The sequence below is a fragment of the Cyprinus carpio genome, chromosome A6, assembly GCF_018340385.1.
Source record: "Cyprinus carpio isolate SPL01 chromosome A6, ASM1834038v1, whole genome shotgun sequence".
NCBI lineage: Eukaryota > Metazoa > Chordata > Actinopteri > Cypriniformes > Cyprinidae > Cyprinus > Cyprinus carpio.
The window spans coordinates 25,173,018-25,197,674 of record NC_056577.1 but is presented as its reverse complement, the minus strand read 5'-3'; the positions used below and the strand labels follow the sequence as shown (position 1 = coordinate 25,197,674).

General features: G+C 34.9%; 4 protein-coding genes across 9 annotated transcripts; 1 reads left to right on the top strand and 3 right to left on the bottom strand.

The window, feature by feature from the left end:
* Window positions 1–983: 983 nt before the first annotated feature.
* On the bottom strand, window positions 984–4,560 carry LOC109091346 (cytokine-inducible SH2-containing protein-like). Its single transcript, XM_019105109.2, has 3 exons — window positions 3,905–4,560; window positions 2,594–2,748; window positions 984–2,097 (listed from the first exon to the last, which is right to left on the bottom strand). The coding sequence occupies exons 1-3, from the start codon at window positions 3,922–3,924 to the stop codon at window positions 1,607–1,609; spliced, it is 666 nt and encodes a 221-aa protein (XP_018960654.1). The 5' UTR covers window positions 3,925–4,560; the 3' UTR covers window positions 984–1,606.
* A 1,816-nt stretch (window positions 4,561–6,376) lies between these two features.
* On the bottom strand, window positions 6,377–15,961 carry LOC109091340 (twinfilin-2). 3 transcript variants are annotated; one of them, XM_019105100.2, is made up of 9 exons: window positions 15,597–15,960; window positions 10,328–10,506; window positions 9,587–9,682; window positions 8,788–8,892; window positions 8,663–8,677; window positions 8,168–8,293; window positions 7,917–8,067; window positions 7,700–7,821; window positions 6,377–6,911 (listed from the first exon to the last, which is right to left on the bottom strand). In XM_019105100.2, the coding sequence occupies exons 1-9, from the start codon at window positions 15,691–15,693 to the stop codon at window positions 6,744–6,746; spliced, it is 1,059 nt and encodes a 352-aa protein (XP_018960645.1). In that variant the 5' UTR covers window positions 15,694–15,960; the 3' UTR covers window positions 6,377–6,743. The 3 variants fall into 3 exon arrangements, with proteins under 3 accessions (XP_018960645.1, XP_042614622.1, XP_018960646.1); XM_042758688.1 differs by having other exon boundaries at window positions 10,328–10,501; XM_019105101.2 differs by lacking the exon at window positions 8,663–8,677 and having other exon boundaries at window positions 15,597–15,961.
* A 1,705-nt stretch (window positions 15,962–17,666) lies between these two features.
* LOC109091021 (WD repeat-containing protein 82) lies at window positions 17,667–22,760 on the bottom strand. 2 transcript variants are annotated; one of them, XM_042758690.1, is made up of 10 exons: window positions 22,622–22,760; window positions 22,322–22,518; window positions 21,633–21,730; window positions 20,476–20,542; window positions 20,285–20,384; window positions 20,086–20,202; window positions 19,837–19,992; window positions 19,679–19,748; window positions 19,451–19,593; window positions 17,667–18,372 (listed from the first exon to the last, which is right to left on the bottom strand). In XM_042758690.1, exons 2-10 carry the CDS (start codon window positions 22,480–22,482, stop codon window positions 18,343–18,345), a joined length of 942 nt encoding a protein of 313 aa, XP_042614624.1. In that variant the 5' UTR covers window positions 22,483–22,518; window positions 22,622–22,760; the 3' UTR covers window positions 17,667–18,342. The 2 variants fall into 2 exon arrangements, with proteins under 2 accessions (XP_042614624.1, XP_042614623.1); XM_042758689.1 differs by having other exon boundaries at window positions 22,322–22,683.
* Window positions 22,572–24,229, top strand: LOC122145344 (heat shock protein beta-7-like). Of its 3 annotated transcripts, none has more exons than XR_006160287.1 (5): window positions 22,572–22,708; window positions 23,115–23,236; window positions 23,398–23,407; window positions 23,488–23,604; window positions 23,802–24,224. XR_006160287.1 is itself a non-coding variant. In XM_042758693.1 (3 exons), the coding sequence occupies exons 1-3, from the start codon at window positions 23,387–23,389 to the stop codon at window positions 23,964–23,966; spliced, it is 303 nt and encodes a 100-aa protein (XP_042614627.1). In that variant the 5' UTR covers window positions 23,274–23,386; the 3' UTR covers window positions 23,967–24,229. The 3 variants fall into 3 exon arrangements, 1 of the variants encoding a protein (XP_042614627.1); XR_006160286.1 differs by lacking the exon at window positions 22,572–22,708 and adding an exon at window positions 22,765–22,974; XM_042758693.1 differs by lacking the exons at window positions 22,572–22,708; window positions 23,115–23,236 and having other exon boundaries at window positions 23,274–23,407; window positions 23,802–24,229.
* Window positions 24,230–24,657: the final 428 nt, after the last annotated feature.

Genomic DNA, 24,657 nt, shown 5'->3' with positions numbered 1-24,657 from the left:
AAAAGCTCTGCCTCAGTTTCTAAGAAATGGAAAACAAGGTGCAAACAATTAACAAATACACACAATTAATAAACAATGTTACCACATATTAACACGTCTTTCATTTCTCATTATTATTCTGTTATTCTTGTTCATCCCACAGCTCTTTTTCAATACATTCATTTCAGCGTACCTCAAAACTGTAGACTTTTCAAATCACCAAAACTTGATGTTACCACATATTGATTCAAATATTCCATAAGTGCTTATATTCATAAATTTTAAGGCGGCGACTGGAAAGTTTTTTTTTAAATTATTCCATATTGTTAAATGTATAAAATTTAAACACCTATAATCGTAGGCATTTCAAATGACTAAAGCTCTGCCCATGACAAAAGTACACACACACACACACACACACACACACACATATATATATATATATATATATATATATATATAAACAAAAACAATTGGAGAATTTTTTAAAATCCAATATTGATGTTAAATGTATAACAAATCTCTTTTCAGTTAATGAATTCAGTTCATTTAGATCTTTCCTGAGCATAGTTGTGTTCGGCTGTAAAACAATTATGGCCGTAGCTCAGGATACATTCAGAAAGCCATCTAATAACCTTGTATAACACCCAATTTTTCCTGAGATGATTAACTAAATTGCAAATCAATTTCATGCCCATTTGTTCATCTAATAATCCTATTATTCTGAAATTAGTTTTGAATAACCTTGTTTCATAGTCTGGAAGGCCAGTACGTAAAAGAGACCCGAGTCTGTTTGATTCTCTGTAGCACTTCTGCATTCTGGATGTTTCATTCTGTGAAAAGGGTTTCATTTTCTAGTTACTCAGCATCTGCCCTCATCATTTTAGGCTTTTTTTCCCCCATGCCATGCATTTTACATAATTACACTCTTCTATAAAATAGAATTATTCTCAGAAGTGACAAAAGACATGATAAAATCTTGGATAAAACATTATGACTTCAAGTAAATTTGATTGTCACTTTTATTACAAAATGAAGGATTTCTCATCCATAAATACATACAAATTCCACATTGTGGGCATAGAAAAAAAATATGTAAATCTTGATTAAAATAGTCCAAAAAAAAAAATCACTGCATTTCACTTTCAAGGAAAGAAACAATTCCAGTCAAGGCAGCGCAGTGACTAAGCTCGCCTTTATAGAGTGCTGAAGACCAAGCTACGTATGTGCCTCTCGTGAGCTCAGTTTCTCATTTTGAATCGTTCATAAAAGGGTCACGTGACCCATACAAAAGTTTCATGAACATTAAATTCATCTTAAAACCTATGCCTGTGGTTTAACCTCTCGCTCTTTTAACAGTATGACTCAAAAGTTGAGTCACGTCATACTTCTTCTTAAGAAGTCCATTTCTGGACAAGGCTTAACTCAGTCCTACTTAGGTATAAAAAAAAAAAAAGATAGACTTGTTGACCATCAAAAACTTGCTCCAGAAACAACAGTCACTCTTCAAGTGATTAACACTGCTTTTTGACCCAAACTTCTGATTGGGGCTGTGCATTAATTTGCCTCTTTCAAAACATCAGCATCCAGCTCATGATTGGCCGTGGTGTGCGTTTCCATGGCAATGTCAGAGCTGGAAAGGGTAATCCTGAAGATACTGAAGCAATGGTCTCGGTAGAGGCAGGCTTTCTGTGCAAGTGGTATGTTTGTTGATTACCAAGCGAGTGAGGTGCTGCAAAGAAGGAAAGGCTTGAGGACGATGGATTGGCTTTCTGAGTTTTAGCAACACCGCGCATTCCTTGGGTGCCGGCAAAGTTACGTGATCCAATTCCTCAGTCTTTTCCTCCTCCCCTTTGTTCCTGGAGTCCACGTAGTGCTGCACGAGGCTTGGGACGTCAGGGAAGGACTGCAGGCGAGATCTGGCCGGGGAAGTGGAGTCCAGACGGAATCGTCCGAGACTGTACTCAATGCGGACGTTCGTGGGCCCACGACCCGTTTTAACAGACAGTGTCAACATATAGAGAGGGTGGCTGCTGTCCCGTATCAGGAAAGTACCCTCTGATGCCCCCTGTAGGACAGAGTGGGCCTCACTGGCAGAGATGGCACCCCAGTACCAACCTGGAAAAAAATGGAGGGATTAATAAATAAATTTTTATTGGAGAATATACATGGATAAACGAATGAAATTGTAGTTAAAAAGCCACAAGAGGCATTCTCCAAACCGGGTGCCTTTAGAGGCCTTGAAAAATTATTAATTTTTTAGCATGTCCCCACACCTGTTACCAAACTCTCATTGCTGTATATCTACATTCTATAAAAAAAAGGGAAATTAAGCTACAAATTTACCTTTCTGAAAGCATAATTCTCACTAAATAAAAAGTTATAATTTACCTTTTAATAGTAGCTTAATTTAACACATTATTAAACACTTTATTTTAAAAACATATTGGAAAAGGCACTTGTTTAATAGAATGACCCTTAATTTATGGATTTGCGGATTTATGAATGCATGAATGAATTCATCCTAACTGCCATTTTGTTAAGAAAATAATAATAATAATAGTTATTATTATTATTATTATTGTAGATGTAACATTTTAAATTTGCATGCTACCTGAGGCATCCAGATAGGAAAAATTATTGGAGATAGATCTGAAATCCTTGCTAGGGTCCCATAAGGTAACGGTTGCATGGATGCAGCGAGGAGATGAGAAAGTCACCACTGGAAAACTGACCATTTGATCAGAAGCATCTTGCAAATGAGCTGGCCTGGAAAAATAATAATAATAATTAATTAATTAAAAATGTAATAAATTGTAAGCATTTGAAATTTTGCAATCATCTTAAAAAGTAAACAAAACATTTTTCTTCTTAATTTTTTTTTTTTATCTTAGCACCACTCACTATATGTTAAAATTTGCACAGAAATACACATTTACAGAAACTGCTTATTCATCTTTTTAATTTAGTTAAACAATGTTAATTCTTAACCCATTCACAGAGGTATAATGAATAATTGTTTGTGAGAGAGACCCAAAAATAAATAGTTGTTTTTTCCCGTTACCTTATATATTATTAATGTCACACATTATTATATTTTATGTTAATACACATATTACTATACAGAAAATCAAGATCTTTCATTATTATTATTCATCTTTTTAATTAAGTTAAACAATGTTAATTCTTAACCCATTCACAGAGGTATAATGAATAATTGTTTGTTATAGACACCCAGAAATAAATAGTTGTTGTTTTTCCCCTGTTATCTTATATACTATTAATGTCACACATTATTATATTTTATGTTAATACACATATTACTATATAGAAAATCAAGATCTTTCATTAGGTTGAATTATTGCGTACAGATTGTAACCTGTCAGATGTATTTCACTGTTCCAAAAAAATATTTTTAAACATTAAACAAACTACATATTTATATCTACTTTTTTTTACTTAAAAAAAATGTATTTTTCTTAATTTTATTATTATAAATGAATGACGCTTAATTTATGGATTGATTTATGAATGAATGATTGCATGAATGAATTCATCCTAACTGCCATTTTGTTATGAAAATAATGATAATAACAATAGTTATTAATATTATTATTATTGTAGATGTAACATTTTAAATTTGCATGCTACCTGAGGCATCCAGATAGGAAAAAATATATTTATATATAATTTTTATATATAAAAAACATATTTATATCTACTTTTTTACTTAACAAAATAAATGTATTCTTCTTATTATTATTATTATAAATAATAATAATGTAGGAGTCATTTGTCTTTAACACTATGCTTAGCGTCATCAACAAGAATGTGTGGTATTTCGTAAATGAACTATTAGATAGTAATGTTGTTATCTCTATATGTCGTTGTGATAATTTAATAAAGCTGGGTCGCTAAAACTCACCCTTGAACGCACAGAATCATTGTGAAGATGTCTGGTTCGTTATCTGCCGGGTTTCTTAAAAGTTTTTCTGTTCCTCAGGTTTTTACTCGGACTTCCAAAAATAATCCTGTCTACCTTGAGCGATGACAAACAGTTCAAAGATATTTCTCAAGCGCAGGAAGGTTGTCAAACAGCGTCAGGAGTCTCGCGCCGACTGTCAAATTAAGTGCGCGACTTGTCTGCGGGTTTGTTTAACAAACTACCCGAGTACATAACACGGACATGGTTCTTGAAAACGAGCGGTTTCTGTTCAGCTCGTGCCCTAAAACTGAACAAGAAGCGGAACACTGCAGGGTTTGGCTTGCTCACTTCGTCTGAGTTCCCAGAATTGGTTTTCTGAGAATCGCCCCGTGTTTAGCGCCTCTGACGCCATCAGCAGTGCAGCTCTGTGAAACCCACAGAATCAATCCCCTCTTCTTTCTCATTCAAGCATACTGCAGGTCTCGTGAGTGATGAACTAGCACTGGAATGATCCTCGAATGCCTCATTTTGGGAGTTTTATTGTGGTGCTGGTCGGTAATTGCTTCCTGATGTTTGTGATTGACATTCGAGGATGAAAACGGCATTTCTTGTGAAACCGCACGTCTAGCGTTCCAAGAACTTTCCAGGAAAACTGAGCGCCTGCCCTGAGTTAAGCCAATCACGTCCTCCCCTTCGCTAAGGCCCCGCCTCCCTTTAGCCGTCATCGAATTAACCATTTGTTTACTGCTGAAATGAGATTCTGAAAAAAGACAAATCCTCTTGGGACCCGGAAAAACATTTATTTGAAATTTAAACATTTGACTAGCCCCTTGCATTAAACGTTTTGATATTTTGTGCAGATTAAATGCATTTTAGTGCTTGATATATTCTAGTAGCCGTGCCTATACACGTTATTTAGTGTTTCTGACGGAGATCATTCTGAACGCTTGTTTTTACTGCCATCTTGAGGCTATTAGGTGTATCTCCCATTTAAATTACGGTACAGTTTGGATTATAATTTGTGAAAAGATCTTGATTTACCAAATAATAATAACCACCAAACACTCAGTAAATTTATTTATGCAACAGTATGTTCGTAAAAAAAAAAAAGGGCAGTGGATTTTCATTTACTGATAATTACAGTTTATTACTTATGATTATTTAATATAATCAATGACCAACAAAAAAGAAAAAAAAAAAGGAAAAAATAAATAAATATAAATGATCCATGTTACTGTAGTCTAGTGTAATCATAAATAAAATACATGAAATCAAGTACAACGTTTTTGTTTGGATACAACTTTACATTATTTCTGGTGAACATTTCACTTGTTGCCAAATTAATCACTCAATTATACACTCATTCTTAAAGCTGGGAAAGTTTTGATATTTGTCATACAAAAATGTTTAATTTGGAATTGTTCTGATTACTAACAGAAGCTTATACACAAATACATTATGCGCTTGACAGTAAATACTGTGGGACCATGATGTCAGTCAATGAATGATGTTATGAGACATGTTTATATATAAAAAAACTGTAACAATAAAACAAAAAGTAAGTTATTGTTTTAAAATATTCAATATTAATTAATCCAAATGTCTAAATTTTAACATAGCCGATTCTTGCTACATATCCGTTACTGTCTGCGTGTCACATTTGGCTCTAGTGTGTATACCTTTTGTTAATGAAATGGCTGTAGGTTCTGTAGGACTTGTAACTGCTTAAGTTTTTTTTTTTTTTTTTTTTTTTAAGCTTCTTGGACAAAACTTCTTTTCTACTTTTAAAAACACATATAAATATGACCGATCTATCATCTTTCACAATCAACACTTTTAATATGCTTAAAATTATATTGAGTTTTGAGTCAGATTATGTAACAAAATTTGCTCAGAAAATGTAGATAAAATTAATTCCTGAGTTTTTCTCTTAAAGGGGTCCTATTATGCTCTTTTACAAAATCTTGATTTTGTTTTGGGGGTGTATTAGAACAGGCTCTCATACTAGGTTGTTCGAAAAACACATTATTTTTCACATATTTTACATTTATTACAACACCTCTCTTCCCAGTCTGGCATGAACGGCTCGAATAGTTCCTGTATCAAATGAAGGCCCGCCTTATGAAATACGAATTGTGCTGTGATTGGTTAGCTGGGCCAGTGTGTTTTGTGATTGGCTCCACTCGGCACCTGCAAGCTTCAGTGTAAATATTGCGTCAGAATCAAATCAATTTGAGGGCAATATAAACCCGGATGATTGTAATCACTCTAAGTTCGTCTGTCTTGGGAACACTAGCATGTCTCCGACATAGTGATAACACTCTGTGCCTTCTCTAGCGCAGCTCAACCAGGTCTCGTCCCATTCGTTGATCTTTGTGATATCACAAATCCCGGAAAATAGGCGTTGTAGTCCAAACGAGTCATTCGTTGTAGATTTTTAAAGTGATTTCTGTTAAATAAAATATCTGTTTTTGAATTGGACTTTGAGCTTTGTAACTTTGCAGATCTTTTTTATGCTCAAACAGCAACATTACAGACTAACTAAAGTTGAAAAAGTGAAAAAGCATAATAGGACCCCTTTAAATATATGCATATTAACACACCAAATGAATAAACATCTAATAACACAGAGTAAAAAGAAATACAAGCCAAAGAAAGTAAAATCAAAACAAAAAAATGTTTTTGAATTAACAACAACTGAGCATAGGATTCCAATTTTTCCTTCACACTCTCTGCAGGATGAAAAAATGACCCTGCAAACAGGCATAAAAAGGGAGCTGTAGAACATTTAGGGTACAACTGAAGTTCATTTCTGTCTTCCTCTCACTTTCTGTCCTTCCTAGCTGTTGCCACCGTTCTCTCCTCCTCCCTTGATTATACGTTTGTTTCCCCTCTTCCCAGCAGGGCCACGAGGTTTGGCGAATGCTTGCTTGTGGGCATGCTGCTTAGGATGGACCTCATCATACAGATACTCCTCTGTCAGCTCCTCTCCACTATCTATCTCCAACTAACATGGACACATTCACAAACACAAAGATTTAAAAACATTTAGGTCAGTTTGGTCACATATCGAGTGGAAAAAAAATACATACAATTAATGCAATAAAAATCCTCTTCAGTGAATGGGTGCCGTCACAATGATAGCTGAAACAGCTGATAACAACATCACAATAGTCCACAAGACCCCAGTCCATCAATTAATGTCCTGTGAAGTAAAAAGCTGCATGCTTATAATAAACACATCCATCATTAAGACATCTTTATCTTCAAACAGCTGCTTCTGGAGAAAATATGAGTCCTTTATTCATTATTTGCTTTCTGCAGTGTTATCCTCGCTGGATCAGGAGCGAAATATGTACAGATCAAGTTAGTGGATTTTGATTTGAGGAACAAAGAAAGGGCATGGACATTTTTTTACTAGAAAATAACTATTATGGATTATAGACTATTTTGGGCAAAAGCAAAGGTTTGAAGTTAAAAACATCTTGATGAATTTATTCCTTAAAAGACATAACTGATAGTCTGGAGTCATGTGGATTATTGTGATGTTTTTAATCATGTTTAAAACTCTCATGCTGACGGCACCCACTCACTGCAGAGGATCCATTGGTGAGAAAGTAATATAATGCTCAATTTCTCCAAATCTGTTCAGATTAAGAATCAAACTCAGCTAGATCTTGGTTGGCTTGGTTAGAGTAAATATAGATGAGTTTAATTTCATGCTAACTTTAAATGAAGTTCTGGGCTTGTAACTCTCATGCTGGAAGAAAAATGAGTGACAGAGTTTGTTTTTACCTTTTTAGCCACTTCTAGGTAGAAGTCCCTCTCGACTTCTTCCAGAAGTCGACTCTTACAGCTGGAATACAGCATCCTTTCCTTGATGCTACAGCTGTATCCTGGCATGGAGTATATGAACACTTTGGAGAGTGATAGAGGAGGATATGAATAGTTTGCTTAACTTTAATACATAACTGTAATAGATGAGATATGTATAAGGAATGGAGTGACTAACCCACAGACTCAAGGTAGTCTCCCTCATGTGAATGTTTGTAGAGGAAGAAGTGGTATCTGGGTGTATCAAGGGGGATACGGCAGGGTAGATCACGGATTTCTGTCGGGCTGGTGTGCACGAGATCAATTCTTTCCTTCTCTGTATCTAGCTTCTATATATAGAAAACAAAAATGTAACATTTCAAACAGTTTGGTAAGGTAGTTTCTAGTAAGAACATACTGGAAGTATAAATGTGTGTGTCTGTGTCTTACTAGTTGAATGTAGTTGATGCGTCTCTCTGCGAGCTGCTGTAGAGCACGTTTGGCCTCAGCCTGTAGTGGGAAGGCAAGACCCTGTAGAGTCTGATGCTTGGGGTCCACAGTGATCTCAGTTTTCACCTACAGGCAAAGACACACACACACACACGCACACACACACACACACACACACACATATATATATATATATATATATATACACACATATGTATATATATATATATATATATATATATATATATATATATATATATATATATATATATATATATATACCGATTGAAAAATATATGTTTTAGTGTAAACTATTGAAAATCATAACAGAGGGTTACAAAAGAGAAAAAAACTAAAGTAAAATATTCACATGCCCTACAGTAACAAAATGTTTGATGATAAAGTGTGTTTAATTGCCATGAAAAATAATGTAATGCCAAAAAAATAATAATTATAATTTTAATGGTTCTAAAAGCTTATTTTTATTTTTCTCACCTGTTTAACTCTGCCCTGCAACCACAGAGATTGAACACAGAATATATTAAAACAAAGAGCTAAAATAATTCATGGATGTATATTATAATTATGATTTTATATGCATGTCTGCAGTCTTTTCTCACCTCTGTGATTTTGATTCGCTGTAGCTCTTGTTCGGCTGCTGTAAGGGGTGCTGGTGCAGAACAAGAAGTCACATGTCGCAGGTACCCCTGAAGACAAACGTCCTCCTGGTGATGGTGAAAAAAGACAAAAACTTTATTTTATGTGCACTTTGGTGTTAATTTAACAATTATTTCAAGTAATCAGAAATAAAAACCATTTTTTATTTAATTAAATTAATTTAGTAATTAGATTTTTATTTCTCTGATATTTGTTTTCATCAAAGTGATTCATACTTTTACCAGCCAAACTTTTACATTTAAATTAATTAATGAATTATAGATTTATTCCCACTTCCCAGACAACCTTAGTTCTTTCAATATGTAAAAAAAAAATATATATATATAGACTCTCAACTAAATATACTTCCTCCCATAAAACTACAAAGTTGTTTGTTCAGTACTGTATGTGTATGTACAGTATATATTTAGTCTTGACTGAGATGACCATGACTGGTAATCACTTCCAAGAAGCCCCAAGAGTCCAACTTCTAAATTAAGGATCACTCTGGGTCACTCTGTAAACTTTTTCAACTGTAAATAATCCAGTATCAGTGTATTTGACTTATTGTCAAATTCATCAGCACGTCCCTCATTATAACGTCATTAGTCCTTCAAAGAGGCAAAACTGTAAATATTTAAATAAAATATCTAAAATGACAGATAAAGCTGCCTTTGTTAATCTAAAGAGTATAGAGAAAACTGACCAATTTTACTACCAGAAAATAGTCTTCAGTCTTGACATTCCTGTGTAAGCTAGTACCTCAACTGTGCCGAACATTTCATCTTTGACATGTCCACCACCAAACTCTTTCTTAACTGTGGCCCGAGTGGCAGCATACAGCATCTTTTGCCGGACCTGTAGCAAAAGGCAAGTTATTTACCTTTACGCATTTAGCAGACGCTTTTATCCAAAGCGACTTACAGTGCATTCAGGCTAACATTTTTTATCTAACATGTGTTCCCTGGGAATCAAACCCACAACCTCTTGCGCCGCTAACACAATGCTCTACCACTAAGCCACAGGAACACAGAGTTTATTAAATAAATAAACAGTAAAAAAATAAACTCTCACAGCTCTAACCACAATGATGTGTCATGGTTTACCACAATTATCACATGTAATTAAATTTTTTACATTTTCTAAAAAAAAAAAAAAAAAAAAAAAAAAAAATCTGGTTGCCATGGCATTGCATTGCAGTTTCTAAGATGTTCAGAGTGTTTTAATACATACAGATGCAGTTGCTAGTGTGCTCTGATTGGTTGCTAGGAGGTTGCTTAAAATCCAAAGAATCATGTTTCGATGAGCATGCAAATAAGATTATTCTATTTAAATATTACAAAGGTTTTTGAGTAGTTTTTATTCTTTGGTTCACCAAAAAAAGTTGTAAAATCTGTTTTTTATTTATCTGGAACCTTAGGAGTGCATGTTTATATGAACAACCGAATAAGCTATTCCAGCTAAATCTAGAATCATGTCTCATGTCTGGATGTTAAAACTTACAGGAGACTGGTCAGGTGACCAGGAGATGAAGAGCCATTCATAGCCTTGAGCGTTCTTGGTGTCCATCCGGTACAGAATGTAGCAGGGCTCATTGGGGTCTAGCAGGGGGAGCAGGAAGTGGTCATAGTCTTTGTCCCAGCTCTGACGTGGCTCTCTGTATGCCCCCAGCACCAGCTGCTCTGAAACACACATAAAAAAGCTCTATCATTACAAACCTGGTGCAACCAACATCGCACACAACAATCCCAAAGATTTTTTTTATTGCATCACGTAGATCAATTTAAATGTGTTTACAAGGCTAGGCTTGGGTAATGGCCTACTGCTGATAACAAATAAGTGGAATATTCTCCATTATCTACAACCTGCTATAAAAAGAGCATGACACACCTTGTATCTTACACCCAATATAGCACAAGCTGCTTAGTTCACCTAGAGACACGTACACAATAATACACATAAATTCAACCTTCAGTTATTTATATATTAAACAAGCCAGTACTGAGAGATGTCTGATAACACAATATATTCTGATCAGTAATGAACTGATAATCATCTCATCTTTAATGAAATGAAACATACTTATTGTATCTTACATATGCAAACACACTTTGCTTTTAATAAAATTGATAAATGGAAAATCAGTCACTTTGATGTGACTAATATAATATAATATAATATAATATAATATAATATAATATAATATAATATAATATAATATAATATAATATAATATAATATAATACCTTATAGAACAATTTTAGATTATGCAACCATAAATTACTCACAATGTAGTATATAAAACTATGACCAACAACTTGCCACATCTCTGAAAGTCCACCATTATTAAAAGCAAAAATGCATAAGCCATTGTGTGAAAATGCACTAAAGGGACATGGTGATGGGAAAAAAATTGAGATGGCAGGAGAAATTATATTTTAGCATGTTTCTGTTCTCTTGAAAAACTTTTGAGTTCCTCCGAGAACCTCTGCATTGACTCACAAATCGTTTGTGATAGAAATAAGGAGGGTGTGAAAAAATAGTTCCTACTGCATAAATAGCATTATAGTATTTTAAACACAATTTTCATTGCAATGCATGTGAATATATCATAAAAGTATTAAAGACACAACAAAGTTACAAAAGCATTAGAGTTCCATTGAGAACAAAATCAGATGCAAGTTTTAAGGGCATTTCACTATAAAAACCCTAAACTGCCATCATAAAGTGCTCCTCAAAACAGTTCTAAGAAGCAATTCGTGCTCATATAAAAAGCAGTGTTCATATTTATACATTTATATAAATATGTTTTTATATAAATTCTCTGTACAATGACTGTACTGTATAATGTAGGCCACTGTAACACTTGTAAGACAGGTTTTCAAACAATACTCCATTAAGAATCATTCCTAATGAATGATTAGATCTTTTATCATTTTCAATTTTCTCTCAACCGTATATTCTCATCAGATAGTTAAACAATACAAGAACGCATGAAAACAGCACAGCATATTTCATTTTAACGTTACAGATGTCACACCTCATCCTACTGGTTCTTCATGTCCTTGGATTATTGTCTCAGTTTACAAACTTCACACTGATCACATCGCGCACTCAAATGCATGTCATTTGCTTATTGAAACATGCAAACCAGTACACCCTCTGTAACCACTGGAATGAAGCACTGGAAGGCTTTATCTTTTTGAATGGGTTCTCTTTCTTCCCACCGCTTTATCATTCCTTGTGAACCGTGTGCTGTGCTGGTGCACGTCCTCCAGAGCCCCACCCTCTGCTTTCAGGCATCAACACTCTGATTAACAGCTATGCTTCTCAGTATGCATCTCTTATCACATCAATAATCTACTTAGCAGTGCATCTGCCCACTTCCCTCCTTGCTGCCCTCATCTTTTCTTTGTACACAAAGACTTAAAAGTGCTAATCTAACAGTTGCTGCTGATTTTAATTAAAAGCATTGAGAATATTCAAATTTTAATTATATGCATATTTTTATTTTGAATTTTAAAAAGTAAAAAAAAAAAAAAAAATCTATTGTTATTTGGGTGAATGTTATGTAAACATTTCATACCAAATATAAAAAGACAAAAATATGAAATTACATTTTGCATAAAGAAAATAAGTATATTTTAGGACCATTTATTATAGATTTTTCATTAAAACTTCTGCACTGCATCTATATAAAGCGTTCCCTATTAAAATGTTAAAAATCTAAATGGCCCTACAACATGCTCTTTTCATTTATTCAGTCCTTTAAACAATCAATCAGTGTCTTTTACTCCATGTCTTTGAAAAGGGATTCAAAGTGATTTTCAATAAGGACAAAGTTGTTGGTTGCACTGCTGTATAAGACTGAATGAAACAACAGTCCTTCTATAACTAGATAAACAAGCGCAATCATGGTCAAGGCCTGTGGATTAAGGCATCTAAAGGTTGTGCAGAGTGATTGAAAGATTTTGCACCTAACTGAAATAAACCTTTAATGAGCACACCGTGAAAAACAGATAGCACATCAATAACCAGATCTAGTGCAAACATCATCCTCCCACATACACGTTATCAGTCCGAATGACCTTGGAGGTGGATTTCCTGATGGTCTTTTGCAGTAGCTGCTATTCTGAGGTTGTACACATTCCAGCTATCAGCACAGACACATACTTTCCATCAGCCTTTTACTCACCCCTTAACAACACACATATAGAAAGCTGTTTACACATATGTGCCAATTTGAAAAAAACGAACAAATATCTGCCATCCTTCTGTTTCAGTGAGTTCTGTCATACAAATACATTCATTGTGAAGAATATCACACATAAACACAATCTGGCTAAATAACTGAGTGTCTGCCCCATATGTCGGCACACTATAAGACTATAGCTCAGACGTTTTCCTATCACCATGAGCACAGACTAGCTCCTGACCATGTGGTCTGTGCTACCCACCAATAAGGGTATGGATACACATGTGACTCTGGATACAAACTGTGTTGACCTGTTTTATATTTCCTGAAACACCATCTCTGTGAGACTCAAAGGCACCCCCCAAAAAACCCAGTCTATTCAGATCCAGACGTCTTCTTAGGCGTCAAACATACAGGAGAAGAGCCATATACCAGCCTGAAGACTATCCATCTGTGGCTGCATTAGGCCACCACTGGGTGTCAGAACAGCTGGAGCTGTCCAAAATGTCTGTACAGTCTAACTGACAGGAATTCATATGATGTAGATCTGGACAAAATTGTCCAGCATAATTGCATTTCATGTGATATGCAACAATTTTATTTAATCACTAGTAGTTTGAAGCTAAAGCAAACTAGAAGGTAAAATTGGCAACTAATTTACTTCTAGAAATGTACACAATAATGTTCTAAAGTTTGGGGTCCTTACGATTTTTTTAAGTTTTTGAAAGAAAAGACTACCAAGGCTATATACAGTAAAAATAGTAATGTTGTGAAATATTATTACAATTTAAAATAACTTTTCTATTTGAGTATATTTTTAATATGTAATTTATTCCTGTGATGGCAAAGTATGCATCTTTTCAAATTTTCAGCAGCCATTACTCCTGTCTTCATTGTCACAAGATACTTCAGAAAGCATTCTAATACTCTGATTTGGTGCTAAACATTTATTATTATTATTATTATTATTATCAATTATGAAAACAATTGTGCTATTTAAAAATTTTTTGGAAATTTTTTTATTTTTCAGAAATCTTTGATAAATAAATAACAGGATTCATTTAAATTGAAATCTTTTCTAACATTATAAATGTCTTAGCTGTCATTTTTAATCAATTTTATGCATCCTTGCTGGAAAAAAAGTATTAATTTCTTTCAATAAAAAATCATTTTATTGACCCCAACTTTTGGAAGGTCAAATACTTAAAAACACATTTGATAGTGTTTAATCTGACTGGAGCCATGTGGAATACATGCACACATCATGAAGTCAGGTTAGGTAATGACAGAGTGACTTCACTCATATTTGATAGTGTTTTGCCCTTTCCTTCCCAGCAACTGGATCTTGTCATCTGATAGTGAGCTAACATTTCAACAGTACCTGACACTCGGCCTCGTACGCAAATGCACGCTTGCACACATGCACTTTTATTGCAACACAGAACAGTCCATCATTCCTTTGGCCTCTGCACAGTTCATCCCTCAAGAACCATTCAGTTTCTACGCCAAATGAAGTGTCATCTGACCCACAGCAGCATGTGAAGGCAGAATCAAAATACATTGTGAAATGTGTTTTGTTACTATTTCCTCATGTCAGGTGACACCTAGATGATAAAACAACAAATAAAAAAAATCCACCTAGAACAAACAATAAATTAAATATAAAAATTTATATAAAAATAAAACTGCAAAATTAGATATTGTGATAATTAGCTTAATCAATAAGTGTCAGTGAATAATGTGACACTATAGCCAATCATAGTATAAATTAACAGTACATTAAGTCATATTTCAGTTAATTTTAATTAACCTCACATTTAAAAAAAAAAAAAAAAAAAAAAAAAAATATATATATATATATATATATATATATATATATATATATATTTTTGGTCAAGTGTCTTTCTGTTTTAACATCTTAGCTGTTACTCAAGCACAGATTGTAGTTGAATCTCACATCAGGGAAAATATTATGTTACATATTTATGCAGTTTTACACATTAAACATCTTAACCATTTAGGAAGTGAAAATCAAGCCTATTAATTGATAGAACATTGATCTTCAACTAATAAAAGGGTACCAAAAAGTACCATGGTTCAAACATGTTTTTTAGTTAGGGTTCCATGGCCATACTATGTTTTTTTTTTTTTTACACATATATCCTTTAGTATTAATTTAAGTTAACCTTGGAGTCCTATATAAATACCAAGTTACATGAACTTGGTAATTGTTCAGAATCACTGAATTGCCATTTGACACCCTAATTAACATGGTACATGATTAAGGTGACATACTGAAAGAGTCATAATACTATTGGAAAGTTTTATCCCATTAAACACACTGATGTTTTCTAGCCTTCATTAGGATTAGGATGATTTAGATTAACGGACAGTTGATCTACAAGCAGGGTAGAACAGATGTTTCATTTTAGTCTTGAAGTGCACTTGGTTAACTGGTTAACATGTGCACTAGCATTTTTCGTTCACAAGATACTAACATTGATACCTTACCTTTTTTGATTCACAAAATTTTCTGTGAACTGAGTGAACTCCTCAGACCCCCTGCTGCTCACTCACCGTCTCTGATTAACACCTGGATGAGGCGGCCGGCTCCACTCCGTGCCCGGGCCAGAAACTCCCTCAGCTCCTCTGTAACCACCAGAACCAGAAACATGGCGGGTCAGTGTAGTGCCTTCCTACCCGCCAAGGGACCTTCTGAAGCTGGATGAAGTTGGACGCACAGGTCAGGTCACCTGGACGATCTTCTTTTTTACAAATGATCTTCAATCAACGGTCAGTGACAGAGCTGTGTGTTATATAAGAAATTATATAAAGGCAGCAGTATGAAGTGAGAGTTTGGTGTTTGAGAGACTGTGTGCTATCCAAGCGAGAGGGCATGTGAGAGCAGCAAATGTGTGAGAGAAGGCTCCTGTAACTAGGACAGGATCATGTGTGCTGAACGAACCCGATCCCTCTTGCCCCAAATTTAGCAGGCACACTGTCTGGCCTCGGGTAACAGCCTGACCATCCCCCAGCATGGCCCCGGGGCCAGTTGTTTAAATCTTTTGATACAGATTTGTAAGGATTTTATTTGGGATTCAATACATAACCCTAAATCACAAGTAGACTCAAAACTCATACTCCCTCTTTTGGGTAAGGGAGGAACTGCATCACTAAATGAGGTACTTTGCTGTTATTAGTCAGTAATTTTACAGCATAACGATTTCACTCATTCATTCATGGAGATGTTTGTTGTTTCTAATATTTTCATAAATAGCGTTCCAGGTTCAGTACAAGTAAAGCTCTAATTTCTCAATGAGGCAAAATTATTTTCTGTGGTAATCAACAGCTTGATTCTGTTATAAATAAAAACAATACAACTTATTTTTGTAGGCCTATGTTCCTTATAGGCCTACTATTATTATAGACTCATTATTATGATGTTTAGCTTGATTATTATGATTATGATGTAATAATGACTTTACAAAAACACATTTCAAAAAGAAAGCGTCTGCTAACTGCTTAAATGTAAATGAAACAAAATAAATATTAGCCTAGATATTAGAACCTATGATTAAAAATTTCTCAAATGTTTTTAACATTTTCTAATTGTATTTATCATTTTCATTTTGATTGTACGGTATAGCCTACAGCAATCAGGCCTTAATTTTTTTTATGTTATTTTTTGTTTGTGCATTTGGAAATGACTATTTTCTTGGAAATGTCTATCCTTTAATATTTTGCATTTTAGCCACATTTTAAGCACAAAGTATTTGTTTCCTGTAAATGTAATTATTGCAAGTGGAATTGTTTTTAATTATTTTAATATTATATTGGATCTTACATTCACCCACTTAGTAGATTTAATAAAAATAATAAAAAAATTAAATAATCACTTGTGATCCCACTTCTTTGCAATGTATTTGACGGCTGTTTTGAACGTGCTGCAAAACGGGGGCCATTTTCGTGGACAGCTAATGTTTCAGTCGGGGTCCAGACCCAAAAAAACGGGACTGTCTCCAAAAATGGTCACCCTAACGCAGGCTAAACTAAAATGGATAGTCAACACATATTTGCTGGAAAAATTAACTAAACGGTATTTTAGATGTCTTGTTCAACATATTTATTTTTCATATAAAAGCAACAGAATTTAGATCACACTTCAGCCGCCTGCTCGTCTTGCAAAGCTAAATTAATAGTAGGCTATACTTCCTAAATACACACAAATTAAATAATTTTTCCACTTTTTGGAAAATTCTGCTAAATTACAGTTTGATTGGAAATGACAAACACACACACAAAGTTAACAAATAATATATAGCCAGCGTATACCTTTTTTTTTTTACACACATCAAGTGTGCACTGACACAGCTGATCCTTTTGTAAACTTTTTTTTTTATACACAAATTATATTATGAAGTATTGCATATAAACTGACTTTCAAAAAAAGAAAAAAGCTGGAACCTAATTAATTTAACCTCTGGGACATGAATGTGACCATGTTAGTCAATAAACCTTCTGACAACTAACATGAGAAAACAAATGAAAACACAGATTTGTATGTAACCTCTTGAAAGACGTAATTAATTAAAGTGAAATTAGCTACAATGGCACAATATTCAGATTAACATTCTCCCCATTTTCCCCTAAAAACTAGCATAAACACAATTGTTCCCTCAATAAGTGCAAAGTAACTAGAACAAAATAAAGTGAAACTTGAGAGAGGGGTGGTCATTGTATATTGTTATGAGATTTGTTTTTATAAGCGACTCAAAAGAATGCCAGTATTGCAAAAGAAAAATACATAAAAACAAGAAAACAAAACCCAGTAAAATAATGGCATAAAAGCAATTTGCACTCAGATAGAATTACACACATCAGCTATGAGCATGTCTGAAAGGCTTCAAAACCATATCTTTGGACAGTTGCATATTTAATTAAAAAAAATGTTCCACTGACATTTCTTCATTCACAAGATGCCAAATCTACAGGTGCTGAGTTCTGCTATAGTTTGATTAGCTAAGATCAGATCTGCAGAAATGTTTTACTTCTCCTAAACAAGCCAGTTTGATCAAGCACTTTGCTACAACCTCATAAACAAAACAGAAAATGTGAACAGATTACTTTACAACGTTTTACAAAAAAGTTTTAATGATACAGATATAAAATGAACAAAGAAATACAATTTGGCATCAAGGCCAATCTATTTACAGTTCAAAAGTCCTACAGTGAGCAACTCTGTGGTTGAAACTCCAAGAGAGAGGTGAATGATGCCACCTGCTGGAAGAACACATCACAGAGGCTGACCTCTGACAGCGGCCCATCAGTCATCAATTGTGGGTAACCAGAATGCCTGTGAAAGTGAGATTTTAGCATACATTTTAAGTGGTTGTCAGCTGGTGCACAGTGACTACTGCAGTATTTATACAGCCATAATCAGACATGCAGGGGAGTATGGCCCTGTTTTTGAATATTCCAAGCCCCTATTCCTCCTTTAATGATAAAGAAATAGTTCAACCAAAAATGAGACTTTTAGCCATCCAAGATGTAGATGAGTTTGTTTCTTCTTCTGAACAAATCTTCTGATTTGGAGAAATTTATCATTACATCATTTGCTCACCATTGGATCCTCTGCAGCAGGCACGTGATCAGCTAGAGACAAAGTGGGAAAATCTGACCACGCCCCCCACACTTACTATTATTATTATTTATTTATTTTAATCACATTAAAAGATATATCTTACATTGTAATAATACATTCTGTCCTGTAAAAATGAAAAGCAGCATTAATAATCATGATATTAATTAATAATATATAATAGAATAGAATACAATATGATATAATAAAAGTATTAATAGAATTGTTATTATTAAAGTGAATGGGTGCAAATATTTCAGTGGACTGTGATGTGAAAAGACAAAAGGGATTTACTTTTAACACTGGAGGAAGCATTATTATGGATTATGGACATGTATTTTGGCTGGAAGTGACAGTTTAAAGCTAAAATGCCTTGATGGACTTGTTTCTTACAATCATGCAGATTTTCACTTTACAAGACATGATGGACTTGGAGTCAATGGACTGGAGTCGAGTAGATTACTTTTGGATTATTGTGATGTTTTTATCAGCTGTTTGAACTCTCATTCTGACGGCACCCATTCACTGCAGAAGATCCACTGGTGAGCAATGATGTTAAATTTCTCCAAATCTGTTTTGATGAAGAAACACTCAGGTCATCCAAGATGAAGATGAGTTTGAGTAACTGTTAAGCGAATTTCCATAAATCCAAACAAAAAATCCAAACTGCAAAAATGCAACGATAGTAGGTGTTTCACCAGTGATTAGTGTTGGGAGGGCGTTTTGAGTGTATGCATACCATATGGAGAAAAATGTAACAAAAGTATCAGATCGGCTTATGGTTAAGTCTTACCATGTTAGAACAGGCACTGGCAAAGGTCATGAATTTGGGGTTAAATTGTAGACAGGTGACTGGACCAGTGTGCTTCCCATCAAGAAGTGCTACTTTCATTCCACTCTCAGCATTCCACACATGGATCTTTCCATCTTCTGATCCTGAAAATCAAAATGTTGAGGTGACAGGCATCACTTTCTGTAAACTAATTTCTAGTCCTTTCTGAGTCCATTGGTGAAGACTTACCGATCATGACGAACTGAGAGTCTGGTGTGAAAGAGGCCTCCAGAATGACACCTTTACTGTTGTTATAGCCCTGCAGTGAGGAAGAAAGAAACTCCATGAGACACCATCTTAAACACTAACTTTGACAAAACCTATTCAAAAAGACACTATTTTCTCACTCCAAATGAGTGGAGCACGGCTCCTTTGAAAGCGTCCAGCACTCTGAGTGTTCCTCCATTGGTGGAGACCAGAATGAGCTTTCCGTCATTGCTGAACTTGAGACCCGTCCACTCACAGGTTCGCTCATATTGTAGTTTAAAAGTGGCAAACGGACCCTGAAGCAGGAGGTGTGATACAAATTTATTCATTTTTATCATCTGAAAGAAAAATACCACTACTGCTTCTAAGATGCAGTTTTATACAATTACCTTATCAAAGGAGCGTAGGTCGTAAAGCTTGACCATCTCAGAATTCACTCCCGCAGCAAAAATCAACCCCTCCGGATCAAATGAGCACACAGGCTTCCCTTGCAGGTGCATGAGGCCCTGCGAACACAGCCAAGATTACAATCTAGTTTAGACTTACAACAAAAACACACACGGATCCAAAATAAAAAATACTGCTTACTTGACAGTTAGGTGAGCGAAGGTCCCACAGGCGAATAGTTTTATCAAGGGAGCCAGAAATGAATGTGTCGTCAACAGGAGACATAGACAAAGCAACAACCCTGAAACAGGATAAAATACACAAAAACAAGCACTATAACTCAAATGCCAATAAACAACAACAACAATATATTTAATGTCACAAACCCTCACCTCTTATTGTGTCCAGGAAAGTAGCGAATGTACTTATTGTCATGTAGGGACAGGTATCGAATAGTGTCTGTAGTACCACATTGGCAGTGAGAAGAAAATATTAATATCATGTCTAAGGAAGATTTTACAATTGAATTGATAAAATATACTGTATACGGTGTCAGATGAACAGGCTCAACCCTGGGCAAGGCAGTAGTCTGTACAGTTAACTCCTTAACAGGGCAGAATAACAGACCCTAAAAACTGTACAAACAACTACCTCAACCCAGAGCAGGCACAGGTAGACACACACCTCAGCAGTAAAGCTTTGAGCAAATCACTTAAACATAAAAATAAACAAATAAATATAAATAAACACCATAATAATAATAATATCTATCAATCAATCAATCAATCAATCAATCAATCTATATATATATATATATATATATATATAGATATATATATAGATAGATAGATAGATATCTATCTATCTATATATATATATCTACTTTATGCAATATGTGCATAAATTGGTTTCCATTCTATACAATGTATCTATTAATTGCATCTCATTTGCATATTACTGTGTTCTGGGTCAAACCATAACGAAAAAAGAAATGTTATAATGGGAGTAATAACTTGGCAACATTTTCATAAGAATATCTCATATTTCAAAGGAATACATGATCTATCATTTCTTTCCCCATTTACTTGATTTGTGTCCCCAAAATGCCTAATTAACATGATGTTTGTCCTCTACAGAAGACATGTATGAAAATTATGCACTGTTTCGTAACAAAGTCATATTCCAATTTGAAACTCTGTAACATTTTTCTGAGATGTTTATTTTCGACAAACAATTTGAAAATTCAGACACATTTAAATGACAATTACAAAACATATTTTCCTAAGAGTGCTAAATTTGATCATTGTCAATAACACTGATGTTTAAAGACCAAGGAGACAGAGTGTTTATGATCAAAACCTCCAAACATTTGATATCTCTAAAAAGCCCTGAATGTAGCATGTATGGTCTCAGAGAAATTCATTAAAATATAATGTCCTCTACAAATGACAAAAGTCTAAGCCTGGGTCCCAGGAGGGCATGACATAAATGAACGGCATAGGAACTGAAACAACTTAATATCATACTGAGACTTTATAAGGAGTCCTACCATCAATCTTGTTGGAGCTGTAGACAACAGTGTTGGCGGCATGGGTGTATCTGATGAGATCCACACCATACTTCTTACTGTAAAGCGTCCGTTTGGGTCTGATATAAAGGACAGAAGAGGAAATAAAGAAGTTAATCTGATTGCTTAATTATATACATGCAATTATGTGTGTGTCTTTATCGTGAAACACTAAATCCTAGAGTTTACACTACAGTCACAAGGCGGGCTCGGAAGGAGGCGTGGATGCTAACGGTTAGCACTGTACATTCGACTCATTTCCGCGAATCGGTTCCTTTGAAATATTTGTTTCAAAGATCCGGTGGTTCGTTTACATAATTTCGTGGTCCTTGACAACCGAACGTAGTATGTTACAATAAAGCCATACCAGTTATTAAGAGCGGTGTTTATTAAAAATTAATGTGCTACAGTTATTTAGTTACCGCCATGATTCAGCTCATTAAACATTAAGACGCTAAAACGACACTAAATAGACTCAGACGAATCGGACATTGCTACTGTACATTAACATGAATACTCTCTATGAACATTCGATCTTAATCTTTCAAATTCCACACAGGAATGCTCATGTAACCAAGATCAATACTTTAAAAGCCCGTTAAGATCAAATCAACGGGGAACACCAGCCTGTTGTAGGAAAAATCACATTGAGTATTTTATAAGCGACTTACTTTCCCTCCTGGCAGTCGTACAAGACAATCGAGTCGTCATCGCTACTCGATATTACAGTTTCGCCGTTCGAACTGAAGTCAAAGCAGTTGATTTTGTCCGAATTCTCTCGGAAAACCTTCGCAACCCTGAAACTCCGCAGCACATTGTCTGTGAGCTTCATTGTGGCCTTTCTGCCTGGCCAGGCGCTGGGGGTCGTCTAGTTAAAAACAACGAGTAGATCGGGATCTGGTTGATCAGTTTTGTGTGTTGCGAGTGTTTCGTAACAATTTTTTTAAAAGTGAAAACAGTTTTAGATATACATTTTTGTCACGTTAAAAAAGCCCGCCGACAAAATTCGTCAATGAACCGGATTTCGAAGCCGAGATGAAGCTGGAGGTAGTAAGGCGGTAAGCGAAATGGCCACCACACCTGCGGACGTTTCAGAATAAAAGTCCCATGTCAACTTGACCTGAGAGTCGAAGCCAGAGGAAGATTTTGATGTTATTTAGGGGTCTGATTTATTGTACACACTTAACATTAACCTTCCATGACGTACACGTAAAAATAATGTGAACGTCCGGTTATTTAGTTTTGATTTGACAGCTGTAACGAGGATCTGGAATTTCACATCTGCACTCTAGCTGCTGTTGTGTTTATCTGTATTTGTTGCTAGGTTGAGTTTCATATTTTCAGACGTGATCAACTGTCACATTTGTAATCAATCAATAGTACATTTAGTTTTCCATCATAATATTTGTCCTTTTTTTTTTTTTTTTTTTTTACTTTTTTGTTTGTTTGTTTAAATAAATGCAGGGTGGAACAGAAAGAGGATGTTATTATCATACTACAAGATGAATCTATTCTCTCTCCTATATGATACATTCTGCACATGGACATCATACTAGCCTCACCCAAAACCAGCCAGTGGTATAAAAGTAAGCACTGCACTGTTCTAGACAATTACACCGAGAAACTGAGCATCAAAAGTTTACCAAATACAAAGCAGACAAATTATTTTTCAGTGAATTTAAGAGCTGGATTACATGCACTTATCTTTGTTTCCTTTCTAACCAAACAAATCTACAATGGCAAGCAGTGATTCAAAGGTGAGTTCTGTACTGTGTAGACTTCTTCAATGAACATATGATAATATGAACTTGAATTTACCGACATCTGTTTTTCAAAGGGGGAAATCTGCACTGTTGGAGATATGTATGTATTCACAGTGAATGTAAGTGAGTTTGCACCAGAAGAAGTCACTGTAACCTCCACCAATAATTCAATCCAAGTATGTGCAGAAAAGGTAAGCGAAATAAATTATAATAGCAATTTTATTAGCAAGCTTTAATTCTCTCAAATGTCCTTCACTGATTTTTTCATTTAAAAATGAAGAGCATTTAATATCAGATTGGGTTTTGTTTGTGTTTTTACACAACTTCTTAATATATTCTGTCTTTTTTAATTTCATTTATTTTCCATTTTCCCTCACTGATGAGTCAGCTGGCATCAGATGGCACAATTGTGGACACTGTTTGTCAGAAGTGCCAGTTCCCTGCTGATGTGGATCCAATGTCGGTCACATCTTCTCTAGAGAAAGGTGGCTTGTTGAGTATAAAAGCCCAAAAACTAACAGTAAAAGGGTCTGCAATCATAGATTCAATCTAAGAAGTGAAAACCTAATGTATGTATGTATGAGCATTTTGGAAACAATCTGTTTTCTCATTATTGTACTCTAAATGTCATCCTTTGGATTATTAAACAAAAACAAATGTTACAATTTGTATTTGCATGTTAATAAGGTTTTTGACTTCGAAATAAATGAGGTTCATGAGTATATGCATATAAAAATGTTTTTGTTGCAACTGTCTTCAAAGTACAAGCAAACTCATTTCATGACATTTTTATATTTTTGTTCACCATTTCTTGACTCAGATATTTGTCACTGACTGAAATGACTAATAAAATTATCTGCATTTAGAAACTGAAAAATACTTCAAGTAAGTGGTATTCAGAGTGTTTCCATAGCAGCATATTCCATCTATGAATTTTATTGACCAATCCATGTTAGATTGACCCACAAAACACGTACAAGCTATACAATGATCTCTGAGTCTGTTTCTCTGAGAGCAGCCTGTGTGGAGATGAACACAGATGAAGCAGCCATACAGTCCTGGTGCCACAGGTTTTCTGCAAGGGCATTTAGGAGGGGTGCTACTTCACTCACATCACCTCCCACTCGGAAGATCGGAAGACCACACACTTCTTGAAAATGTGTTACGTCACTCTCTGTCACGTCTGTGTGCATAAATAAGTCAAATCTGCACTGTTAAGGGCCATAAATGTCACATGACAACAC